Source organism: Mesoplodon bidens, assembly GCF_964165515.1.
Source record: "Mesoplodon bidens genome assembly, chromosome: 2".
Lineage (NCBI taxonomy): Eukaryota > Metazoa > Chordata > Mammalia > Artiodactyla > Ziphiidae > Mesoplodon > Mesoplodon bidens.
The window spans coordinates 117,695,508-117,709,422 of NC_138177.1; the positions used below are offsets into that span (position 1 = coordinate 117,695,508).

The 13,915-nt window shown below is 36.1% G+C and overlaps 1 protein-coding gene across 1 annotated transcript; it reads right to left on the reverse strand.

The window, feature by feature from the left end:
- Positions 1–5,482: 5,482 nt before the first annotated feature.
- On the reverse strand, positions 5,483–13,552 carry IFI44L (interferon induced protein 44 like; the record flags this gene model as incomplete). The annotated part of the gene is made up of 4 exons (XM_081214257.1): positions 5,483–5,653; positions 5,941–6,041; positions 9,328–9,499; positions 13,460–13,552. The coding sequence occupies 4 exons, from the start codon at positions 13,550–13,552 to the stop codon at positions 5,483–5,485; spliced, it is 537 nt and encodes a 178-aa protein (XP_081070383.1).
- Between the last annotated feature and the right edge of the window lie 363 nt (positions 13,553–13,915).

A 13,915-nucleotide genomic window follows, 5' to 3' on the forward strand; every position in this document is an offset into this window, starting at 1 on the left:
ACTGCTTTATATGCTGCTGGTGTTAAGGAAGACTTTAAAGCTGACTCCAGCAAAGAAACATGGGAAGGTTTCTGAAAAGCTATGATAGGAGGAGCAGCCTCAAGCAGAGAACACTGGATAAAACAAAAGGCTTGCAGAGATCAGCGAGGGTTAAACACAGTGTCATCACTGTCTGAATTCCTTCTATGGTCAGGTTCCACTGCTCCCTGAAAGGCTCAGAAGAGCAGAAGATCTTCTCTTCTTCCATTTTGAAGACTGCCTTAAGAACTCAGACTGGAGCCAGTTGGTCTAACATCACCTGGAAAACAGCTGTCAGCTCAGTTAGAAAGCTAGGACTCTTAGGGTAATATTTGACACATTCCTTGTATCATCAATGGAACTGAAATAAGTAAGGCTTAGATCCTTAATGGTAAAGAAACAAGACATGGAGATGGGAGGAGAGATCATTTGGTAGTCAGCACTTACCCCAAATCCTTTTAAGAGATACTGTAGAATTGGCATTTATCAAGATGTAGTTTCAAACCTGCCCCCTACCTTCCCACTCCCAACACATACAAATAACCGAATAACTTAGGTAGCCCTTGCTCATAAATTATGTTATTTGAATGAACCAGTCCCTTCAAGAAATTGATATTCCCAGCTTTCCTTTCCTTGAGTCTTTGGAAGACATAGATACTTAATATGACCTCAGAGGTATGATAGGTCCCATCCAAAAACCTGTGTTGGTGTCCCCCTTTGCATACTCCCACTGGTCCTTTTAGCATCAAGGGTCAACCTTATATGTTGGGAGTATTCTGAGTGTCTCAGGTCTTTATAAAGCAGATATGCTCCAACTATTCAGAGAGTCTCAGCCAGCTAAATTTCAGAACAGAGGTGTGTCCTTCTGTTGGATAGTCTACAGATGACAGTCAGTCCATTATTAATGAAAGGCCCACAGGCCACATTGACAAGACCATCAGGTAACATTTCTTATTTACCTTGTGAAGTGTGGGGCTTCTTCAAATGGGAATGAAAACTTTGGACACATTGCCCTGGCTTCCAGTCAGTGTCGTAACTGCTCACATGGTACTGAGAATTCCCCCTTTGTGTACCACTCTTCCTCTTGGTCCCTTCAATTCTGTTTCTCTTTCTTTCATTCTTCCACCAGAGTTATGGACAATTTCTCTTCCCTCTTTCTTCCCAGGATGGGTGACTACCTTATAGTTTCTACAGAACTGCGTCCCTCTATTACTTTTTTAATACATAGCAATTCTATAAATTCTGTGTTCAGATCCTCTCATGGCCTGGACTCCCAAGGGTCTACTACAAAACTTAAAAAAAGTCTGAACACTGTTTCAGGTTTTTTTCACCCCCTGGTTCAAATAATCTTAATTCTTAAGAAGACAATGTAAGTGACTCTGGGAAATGAGGGACAAACTATACACAGGGAAGTACAAAAAATATATATAAAATTTGCTATTTTAAGAAGTTATCTAGCTTCATGTACTGCCCATTTGAAATATCTGAAGTCCTACCATGCAGATGAGCTACTTCTTTTTCTCCCTGGACTCTTCAGTCATGGGGATTTGACAATCCCCCCCCCCCATAAACCTGCACTGAGAAGAGAACCACTGATTGCCTATCAGGCAGAACAGAGTCTGATACACTCAGAATACCATAACTGTATATATCTTAGTATGCTTATTTAAACTGTAGTGGTCCACTCACATGTGAATTACTTTCACAATATAAAACCAAAATAGAAGACAAATGAACTCAAAAGCTTAAATGTATGGGGTTGTTTTGCATTTTTTATTGATGTCAGACTGGAGTTATCATGAAATATTTCAAAGAAATCAATTGTTTAAAAACCTTTTAAAACTATAATGATCTATCCACCACTGAGCACAGCTTGTTAGTCTCTTCCCCACCCCATCCCAATTCCTGCAACCCATACTTGCAGTTTTGTTTACACTGACATTTCTTCCCTGGGGCCTGGAATAGCTTGAATCTATCCATGTGAGGGGCGTGCAGCTGGATATTGGCTATTATCCAAACTATTGTCTGGCTGACCCCAGTGCCCTGCATTTTCTTCAACACCAGAAAAAAAATTTGCAGTGGTTTGCAACTGGTAGGCAAGATTCCATCTTGCTTATATTGATGGCAAAAATCAGATGTACTTAATCTACTCTCCTCCATAAATCAGCCCAGACACTCATCACATTAGGATTGGGATTTGGGGACATCCAAATTCCCACAGCTTTTAGGAACACCTAAAGACTTTGATCAGCCTTGCTATCAAGTGGCTACTTTAGCATCAGATGGAATTTTGTCCCTACAAGATGATTACTCATCAGCTGGTCTCTGAAGCACCTGAGACTTACTTGAGTCCCCCAATCAATTTTGTGAAATTAGTTATGAACCTGCCTTTTTTATGAAGAAGCAATATGATAACCTTTAAGATTAGTTTTCTAAAGAAGACACAGCCTTACACATCACCCACCACAATTACCCCTCTTACTAAGGTAGATACTGGGTGAATTTGTACAATGTTACCAATTTCTGTCAGAAAGAAACACTTTGGTTTTTTACTTTTTTTCAAGCTTTATTAAGATATAATTGATATATAACATTATGTAAGTTTAAGGTGTTCAACATGATGCTTTAATAAACATATATATTGTGAAATGATTACAATAAGGTTAGTTAATACATCCATCACCTCAAATCATTACACTTTTTGTATGTGTGGTGAGAACATTTAAGAACTACTTTCTAAGCAACTTTCAAGTATATGATACTGTATTGTTAACTATAGTCACCTTGCTGTACATTAGATTATCAGAACTTATTCGCCTTACAGCTGGAAATTTGTACCCTTTAACCAACATCTCCCCATTTCCCCCACCCCTCAGCCCCTGGCAACCACCATTCCACTGTTTCTATGAGTCCAGCTTTGTTAGGTTCCACATATAAGTGATGTCATAGAGTATTTGTCTTTCCTATCTGACTTATTTCTTTTAGCATATGCCATTTTGTTTAAAATGGCAGGACTTCCTTCTTTTTATGGCTTAATAATATTCCATTTTCTTTATCCATTCATCTGTTGATGGACACGTAGGTTAAGAAACAGTCACTTTTTAATGTCACAGCCAACCCACTCACTCATCCACCCACTGGGCAAAGTTTCTAGCAAAATTGTCTCTACAACATCCCTCTCACTTTAAGATGATATTCTACTTGACACCACACTTATGTTTCATCTACTGTGTCCCTTAGCACGATTTTACTAACAAATATTTTAGTGATTTGGGCTGGATTGTACATCAAGATGAATTGCAAATTATTCAAAACTCCTGAATGGCCTCTAAAACGTAGCAAAGTGGTGAATCCCACTGACTCTCAGGATGGTAGAGAAAGATTGGCAGAATCCACAATGTCAGGGAAGGTTCTCTCTCAGATAAAAGAGAAGCTTATCCCTTTTTGAAGCTCCCCTCACCAATCTTTTCCAACCTAAACTCCAAATATACATTTAGCTCCATTGGAGGTTTAAGTGTTCCCAAAGTAGTGTACAGCCGGAGGATTCAGAATTGTGACATAATTTATCTAACACCTTTATAGAAAAAAAAAAGAAAAACTTAGCCTCAACATTTGTACTCTCAAACAATGTTGGTTCACCTGGACAGTCCCTCATTGTTTATCTCTCTTAATCATTCCATTACTTCTCTTCTTTTCAGTGTCTCCATCTCCCTCATAAGGGTGTTACATGCTACCCCTTCAAATAGAGTAAAGAAGTTCTACCTTGAATCTAACTTTACATCTAGTAAAACTTTCCTCTGCCCAGATTTTTGCTGACTCCACCTTGGAGAAACATGAGTTATGGCCCTATAGTTTGTGAAAACAATGGTGGGTCTTCAATCACCTTCAGTCTTTCCCAACCAACAACGGCCATGTCTTGTTTTTCTCCCTGGATTACATAGAGAAAACATACCTTACTTTTTGGACCCGTTGCATCCTACATACATATCATAGCCATCCTGGCTGCCACTCTAATTTTGTTCCCAATATCTACTTTGGGCTCTCTTCCTCAATACTTATTACATTTCTATTCCTAGATCTTTTTTAAAGACCCCATCCATCTCTTCCATTGAATCATGGCTCCTGGACATTCATTTGAGCACAGCTTCACCTGCAGCTTTGCTTTAGGAAGTATTCCTTTTTCCTTAACTATCCCTAAGGAATTCTTGCCCTTGTAATACCCAGGACTTCCCTAAAAAAGATAATAATTCTGATTATAAGTAAATTAGACTGCTTTAATATTAATAACTATTGAGCCAAAGCATATTCATTTGAAAAAGACTTAGAAATTTGAAGAAGAGAGTTAAGAGAAAAAAGAGAGGAAAAAAAAAACACTGAAACCTATTTTCTGGAATTATTTTTTTATCTTTATTAATAGTTCTAACTTCTTCAGCCACCCAGAGAACTTTAGAATCATTTGGGAGCACCTGTATAAGACAACTGTGTTATTGACTTGCACTAGTAAACATATTTGATCACTCTACTTTGGAAACATGGCTAGGATGGTTTGGAATTCAATTAATGAAAATCAGGCATGGGTTCATTAGAAGAAAAAGCTTTTTTTTTTTACAGAAACAAAATGCAAGTCCTTTAGAAATACTTGTTCTTTTTAATTAACTTAAATCATATTGTCATCCAGAGATAAGTGAAACATTCTCCGTCCTTTATTTATCTCCAGCATTTCATTCTCTCCTAGTCTTCTCCTCTATAAGGAGAAAATTTTAAATACATGGTATCACTCTGGGGAGGTTGAGAGAGATGCTTAATAGCAGGTATGCTTGCTCCCTGCCAGGCACTATGCTAATTTCTGTGAATACAAAGATAAGTAAAATCGAAACTCTGTTTCTTAAAAGACTCACAATTTATTTAGAAAAGCAGATAACTATGTAACCAGTTTATATTCAATGTGGTTAGTACTTGCATAGAGTTTTAAATTAAGTGTTATGGATAAATAATAAGGGAATAGTTAATTTTGCTGAGGAGATTTAGAAAGGTGTCATACTAATTAAATTGTAAATAGTGCAGAAATACAAAGGGTGGTTTGCAATAGAGCGTATGTTGGCCCACCACTGCTCAAGGTTGGCCTTTGCACTTGAGGTGTGACTGATCCTAGAAGGAACCATCAGTTAGATGTTGTCAGAGACAGAAGGTAAAACATGAATAGAAGCAGAGTCCCAAAGAGGCTGTCAGCAACCCTGGTTTGGGCCAAGTGTCTGAATCAAGGCAACTGATGTCACATGCAGAGCTGGAACATTCCCACAATTGCCCCTGAAAACAAAACATAAAAAGAGTGAAAACAAAACACATATTGTAACATGGCTGTCAGGACTAGAGCAGGCAGATGGTACCAGCCATCCAACTGAGGCATAGCTTAGAATTTTTCCAAAAGCTTGTGAGAGGAGCAGAACGGGGTCAGATCACCTGTTTACTCAAGAGGCAAATCCTCTAAGAAGTCATCTGCAGCCCGGAACATCTGCTTCAGTGCAGAGAGGATCAAAATGTCCTTTAAAGGATCCATCTCCTGTTCTGAAGCATACTTTTCAACCACCAAGATATTAGAAAGAGGAATGCCTAGCATCTTGTTGGCATTCTGTATCTGTGGAAAAATCAATTTAATAAGCATGTCTTATATCTGAAATTTGACTGATTTAAATATAATTCAAGAAACAGAAAAAGCAATGGCTTAATAAAGTATTTTCTGAATATAATTATAATTCAGATCATTATTTTAAAGTGGGGTATAAACTTGAGTCAACCAGGCGATTGATCCATTTCTTCATTTACCCGTGAATATGTAGTGTGAGCACACACACACACACACACACACATACACACAGTACAACACTATTACAATACTATCTAGTTGCAAGAAGTATTCCTCACCTGGCTTTGAGAAATCATAGATTTATTCATCTTTAAGAAGTTGTCTTGAAGAACCACATAGCAATTATTCACTTTAGTAAGCAATGCTACATGTGCTACACCTATATCAAATAGATAAATCAGTTATTTTATATCATAAACAGAAGCGTGTCAACAAGGTAATTAAATATGTGTGAAAACAGTACTCTGTAACGTAAATTTGAGATCAGGAGAATGCAATAGCCCCAAGAAATCTCAATATGAGACTTGAAGTTCTTCTAACAGGAGAAATGATTCCTTCCAAAGTGAGAGATCATTTCTAAATGCAATTAAATTCACACTAAGTTGCAATCAGCTACTATCCCATTCAAATAGTGTGTTTTAAAGTGTCCAGGGGGTAAAAGTGGTTGCTGAATCTTGAAGACTACAAAAGAACCCCAAGAAAGAGAAAGTGAGGAGGGTTGTGTGTGAGCATTTATAAAAGCAAAGTACACTGACTTCACAGTTCTACTAAGGACCTCTTGCCTTTTCCCTCAAACCGCAGAGATCAGATGAGTAAATCACACTCACCTCCTAACGGAATCAAAGTTCTGCTTTACTAATAACTGATTCCCCAGGAAGGACAGAGGGGATATCCCTACAAACCCCAAAGACATAAAAAGAATAAGAAAATACTACAAACAACCTTACATGCATAAATTTGACAACTTAGAAGAAAAAGACTAAAACTACGCACTACAAACTACCACAACTCATCTAATATGAAATATATAATTTTAATAACTCTAAAACTATTTTTAAATTGAATTTGTGGTTTTAAAAACTCCTGAAAAAGAAATCTTCAGGCCCAGATGGCTTTACTGGAGAATTCTACCAGACATTTAAAAAGAAATTAATACCAGTTCTACACAATCTCTTCCAGAAAATGAAAGAAGAAGGAACACTTCCCAACTCATTATAAAAATAAAAAAACACAACTACAGACCAATATTCCTCATAAATATAGATGCAAAAATTCTTAATAAAATATTATCATACAGGATTCAGCAATACATAAAAAGAATTATGCACCATGAACACATGGTTTTTTTCCTAAAGAGACAAAGTTGGCTTAAGATTCAAATTCAGTCTATATAATCCATGATACAAACAAGCTAAAGAGGAAAAACTCCCAGGATCATATCAATCTATGGAGAAAAACCATTTGGCAAAATTCAACACCAATTCATGATTTAAAAAAAAAAAACTCCTAGAGAAGTAGGAATAAAGAAGAACTTCCTCAACTTAATAAAGAACTATTATTAAAAACCTATAGTTGACATCATAGTGGTGAAACACTAGATACTTTCCTCCTAAGATCAGAAACAAGGCAAGAGTATCTGCTCTCACCACTATTATTCAACATAGTATTGGAAGTCCTAGCCAGGACAGTAAGACAAGCAAAGGAAATAAAACACATACAAATTGAAAAGGAAGACATAAAATTGTCCCCATCTGAGATGTCATGAAATCCTAAGAACTCAACAAAAAATCTTCCTAGAGCTAACAAACTATCAATATCCCACCAAGATTTTTTTGTAGAAATAGACAAGGTAATTCTAAAATTCCCATGGAAATGTAAAGGTACTAGAATAGCTAAAACAATTTTGACAAATAAAAATAACATGGGAGGAATTATTTTACCCACTTTAAGACCTATATTTTTATTATTATATAGCTACAGTTATAAAGACTGTGTGGTGTTGGTAGAAGAATGAACACATAGATCAAGGGAACAGAATACAGAACCCAGAAATAGATGCACAAAAGCAAGGACAATGAATTTTTGACAACAGTGCAAAAGCAATACAATGGAGCAATGATAATCTTTTCAACAAGTGGTGCTGGAGCAATTGAATATCCATAGGCAAAATAAAATAAAATAAACCTTGACCTATACCTCACATCTTACACAGAAAGTGATTCAGAATTAATCATATATTCAAATGTAAAAACTAAGACTATAAAACTTTTAGAAAAAAACAAAGAAAAAATTTGGGGACTTATAGCTTGGTAACGGATTTTAGACACAAAATGAAAAGCATGATCCTTAAAAGAAAGAATTGATAAATTAGAGTTCACCAAAATTTTTTAAATTTAGTTTTTTGAAAGTCTCCGTTAAGATAATGAAAAGACAACTGAGCACTGGGAGAAACTATTTGCAAACTATATATCTGATAATTGACTCATATCTAGAATTTATGGATCTCTTAAAACTCAACAGTAAAAAACCAAAGTGTCCGAATAGAAAATAGGTCAAATACATGAAGAGATATTTCCCTGAGGAATACACATACAAACAAATAAGTACATTAAAAGATGTTCAATGTAATTCATCATTAGGGCAATGCAAATAAAGACCATGATGAGCTATCACTATACACCTATTAGAAGAGTTAATTTTTTAAAAAAATAGCAATAATGGCAAATACTAGCAAGAATACAGAGAAACTAGGTCTCTCATATATTGTTAAAATATAAAATGTGCAGTAATTCTGAAGAGTGGTTTGGTGGTTTCTTAAAAAATTAAACACACACTTAGCATAGGACCCAACAATCACAATTTCAGGGAATTATCCCAGAAAAATGAAAACTTATGTCCACACAAAAACCTGCACACTAATATTCAAAGGAGCTTTATTTGCAATAGCCAAAAACCAGAAGTAATCAAAACGTCCTTTGATAAAGAATGGTTAAAGCAACTGTGGAATATCTATACCATGGATTACTACTCAACAATAAAAAGGAATGAACAATTGATATACACAACAACTTCGATGGAATTCAAAGGATATTAGGCTGAGCAAAAAAAGCCAGTCTCAAATCAGACATACTGTTGGATTCCATTTGTATAACATTCTCAAAATGACAAAAGTATGGAGATGGAGGAGAGATTAGTTGCTGCCAAAAACTATGGATGGTGAGGATTGGGGGATACCATGACAAAGACCTTGTGGTGATAGAGTAGTTCTGTATCTTGATTGTAGTGGCGGTTACATGAATCTACACATGTGACAAAATGACAAAGCTATACCACACATTATAAGAGTGTTATATCTCCCGGTTTTAATCTTTCTGGTCTAGACACATAATGTGGGGAGGTGACTCCCCTATCTAGCCACAGGAAAATCACACATGACAAAAAAACTATGGCCTTTCTAATCTTTAAGGAATGAAGACTAGGATTTAGGGTCCTGCTTTCAGTAAAGCCTTTGGATGATCTCCATCTGCTGTTGCCACCAACTAACCCAGGGCTCGGGAAATTGGATGAAGGGGGCATGGGACCTTGCTGTACTCTTTTTGCAATTTCCTGTTAATATAGCATTATTTCCAAGTAAAAATATTTTTAATAAGTACAATGAGACTCACTGCAGTTTAATATTTCTTTCTGAACTTGTTTGAACTTTGCCACCATTTTAGAGGAGAGATTGTCAATAGAGTTGATATCAAAGACATAAGCCACACAGTGAATCCTGTCTTTCAGTGATGGAGAGGTGATGAAAGTAGGATGCTTGGGTGTAATTGGTTTATGGGGACTAATCTGTTATAGAAACATAAGGTAACATTTAGAGAGTCTCTGCTGAATTCTTTCAGATAAAATTCATGTTTCAAACATGCCCACCACTAACCTCCAAACCAAAATCTTCCCTTCCCCCCAATACTCCTTCCCCAGATTAGTTAGTAGCACCCCTTTCATGCTTCCTCTCCACTGTTAGCATGGCGCCATTATGTCTTTTTTATAAAACAACACACTCCATTGCTTTGGCAAAAATGGTGATTATAACTTAATTATCCATAGTGGAAAAATTTAGAAAAGTACAAATAATGTTTTTCTTAAAACCTAATTTCAAAACTCTTGCATACTTAAATGGACTAACTGAGAGAAAAGGCAAGAGAAAAATATATTGAAAATGTCATTTAAACTAAAACTATAATTTCTTTTAATTTTACAGAAGAAAAAGAAACTAAAGTGAAAAAAATACCAAATTTTAAATTACCATCTCCTTACCACAAGACAAAAATCTTTCCAGGGTTAAGAAAATAATTACAAAACATAATACAAGGCTGGGTTCATTATTTTTTTAACTATATGTTTCAGTGTTGGACTGAATTGATTGACTCTGTGCTGTGAAAAATGAAGGTGCTCATATGTCCATGATTTCTCCCATTTCTCTACCCTGCTCCTCCGCCCTGTATCTTTATGTCTTTTTAGATTGTGAGCTTCTTGAGGATAGGATTATGTTCATATTCAAAACTAGTGTAGTATCTGACACAAATTAAGTTTTTAATCAACAGTTTTTAAATAAATAAGTGCATAGTTAAGGTTTCCAATCAAGCACAATTGAGAGGCAAAAGAAGTCACTGCTTAGAAACTGAGGCTGATTTTATTGTGCCTAAAAGAAAGAAATTTTAAATTTTTTAAATTTTAAATTTTTAAATTTTAAATTCGTTGTCTGGGGACCAGGATGACGGCGGCCTCACCCAGTCTTAGTGCACTAGGAAAAAGCTTGCTAAAAGATCAAAGTTTAGACTGAGACATGAATTACAAGGAAGAAGTGAAGCAAGAGAGAGCACAGTGTTATAAGACCTCCAATTATTTTAGTCTGACTGGAATGGAATGACAACATCAGATTGGCAGGCAGTGAGGCTAGGGAGGTGATCATGGTTTTAAAAGACGCAGACATAGAGAATGGACTTGAGGACATGGGGAGGGGGCAGGGTAAGCTGGGATGAAGTGAGAGAGTAGCATTGACATATATACACTACCAAATGTAAAATAGGTAGCTAGTGAGAAGCAGCCGCATAGCACAGGGAGATCAGCTCGGTGCTTTGTGACCACCTAGAGGGGTGGGATAGGGAGGGTGGGAGGGAGACGCAGGAGGGAGAAGATATGGGGATATATGTATATGTATAGCTGATTCACTTTGTTATAAAGCAGAAACTAACAAACCATTGTAAAGCAATTATACTCCAATAAAGATGTTAAAAAAATAAATAAATAAAATGTACAAAGTAAAAAAAATATATACACACCTGGGGGGAAAAAAGTCTTATTTAAATTGAATTTTTATCAGGAAGACAACATTCACACTCTAAAAGCAGGGGGTGGCATGGTCAAAATTGAATGTCTTAGAAAGAAAAGTGTATTTGTTGTTTAGGAAGAAAAGTGTATTTTTTGTTTCTTGCTTTGTAACAAATACCATAAACCTAGAGGCTTTGAAACAACTCACATTTATTATGGCACAGTTTTTCCATGGATCAGGAGACCAACATGGCTCAACTGGATTCTCTCCTCAGGGTCTCTCACTCAAGGTGTTGGCCAGGAGTGGTCTCATCTTTCTCTGGGAAAGCTCTTTCCCGTTACGGCAGAATTCAGTTCCGAGAAGTGTAAGACTGAGGTCCCCTGTTGTTTGCTGGCTGCCAGCCTGAGGCCACTCTCAGCTCCAAGAGGATGCTCCCAGTTCCTTGCCAATGGTCTCACTCATCTGAGGCTTACAAGACATGTTGGCAACAGAATCCTCCAAGGCCAGCAGCAGAATCTCCCTCGTGTCAAGTCTCCTTTCAGAAAGAGCCCCTTTCTTTTAAGGGTTTACCTGATTGCATCAAGCCCACCCACTGAAGATAATCTCTCTTTTAAAGCCAATAAATTAATCATGGAAGTGGTATCCCATCATTTTCAGATCTCTCTCGCACTCAAGGGTAGAGAGTTACACAAGGATGTAGGTCATGGGGGGGGGGAATCATAGATTTCTGACTATCACAAAGGGCAAGACTGAGATCAAAGAGACCACTTTTTAGACTTTTGCATTTATTTATTTATTCAATCATTCATCCATTCATCTATCTGTTCTTTTTTTTTCTGTTTTTTGAAGTATAACTGATTTACAATACTGTGTTAGTTTCAGGTATACAGCATAATGATTCAGTATTTTTGCAGATTATGTTCCATTATAGATTATTATAAGATAATGGGTATAATTCCCTGTGCTATACAGTAAATCCTTGTGGTGTATCTATTTTATATATAGTAGTTTGTATCTGTTATTTCCATAACCCTACTTTGTCCATTCTCTCTTCCCTCTCCCCTTTGATAACCCCAAGTTTATTTTCTATGTCTGTGAGTCTTTTTTAGTTTTGCATATAGTTTTATTTTTTATATTACACATATAAGTGATATCATGTAATATTTGTCTTTCTCTGTCTGACTTACTTCATTAAGTATATTACTCTCTAGGTCCATCCATATTGCTTCCCATTTGCTCTTCTTATTCCTGTGTTGTATACCTGAAACTATCATAACATTGTAAGCCAATTATACTTCAATTAAAAAAAAATTTTAGTCAAACAGGAAAAAACAAAAAGATTCCCAGGTCTGCCTAGAATAATACTCTAAATCCTAGATTCAGGCCTTAAAGACTGAAATGGCCAAAGTGTTTTGTCACTTGAGTTATTCCTGTAGCTGAATAGGGGGGCCACCTCCAAAAGCAATGAGCATCCCCCACGCTGTGTGTAGTCAGGAAGACCAGAGAGCCACGGTTGCCTCACCCAACGGACAGAAAGGTATGGCCCTGACTTCCTTCTCCTTCTTTGCGCTTCCTGTTGTTCTGCAGCTTCTTCCGGATACAGACTCAGAGTCTCTAGCTTCCCAGTACTGTCTTGCTTTGAACATTTTGTTTTCTTTCCACTTATTTTGCTTCCTCATCCCATAATGCCTTCCTTTTCTATTTTCTTCCTCCTCAACATTTTTCCTTCCTTGGCTTTCTTCCTTCTCCTCTGTGGTTAGTCTCCACTTCTGCTTGTTATTCCTCAGCTGCTTAATATACATTTGAAGAATGAATTAAATTAAACAGATGAATGACAATTTAGAAACCCCCAAGGTTAAAGAAGAGCCTGGTCATGACCATTGTGACCCATTTTCTAAAGAGAAAGTAGAGCATATTTAAAGAAAAATGTCTCTTTGAGAAAATAAAAATAATGAAAATAAATATTTTCCTATAATTAATTTCTTTTCCTTATAATTAAACATACAATTATTCATTTCTTATTATTCTGCATTGTAGATGAACAGTGAACTGATTTTAACATGATACTCAGACTTAGGCTCAGGAAGAACAGCCTACAATGCTTATGTAATTTCACATTTGGGGCTACAACAAACTGTGGTATGAAAAATGTCAAATTTACCAACTTTACTACATTTAACATTTTTATTATTAAATGAAAAAGAATGTTGCATAATAAAATTTTCACAGTAATCATGAGCATAAAATAGAAATATATTTAAAAGAAATACAAATTTCACTCTTCTAACTCAAGTATGTTAAATCATCATTTTCTTTAAATCAATTTATTCATTTCTGAATCCCTCTCTCAGAGTGTTGGGAATTTATGCTCTGGCATTTGGGGAACTCTCCACTTTCAGAATTGGACCAAAGACACTGAATCCAGCAGCAGGACAGTACATGTCCTGAAGCAGTTAGGGCATGTGTCCTAAGCAAACTGTCCCAGTGACAGGAGCTTGACTGGGCCCCTTCTCCCTTGACTCCTGGACAAGGCTACTTCCAATTTCCCTGTTGATATCCATGTAACACATTCCTGTTCTTTAAGTCAGTGAGCATTGACTATTGCTGTTTATAACAATAGAACCCTAACAAACCCGCATTTACTTCTCTATTAACACTCTCACATCCTGGATGATTTGATTTGGTCCCATACTCTATTTTTTTTTTTTGTATATGGTACAATTAGTGTTTTTATTGAAATACAGTTAATTTACAACGTTGTGTCAGTTTCAAGTGCACAACAAAGTGATTCAGTGATACATACATATATATATATATATAATATATATATATAATATATTATTTTTCAGATTTTTTCCATTAAAGATTATTATAAGATATTGAGTATAGTTCCCTGTGCTATAGAGTCAGTCCTTATTATTTATCTGTTTTAT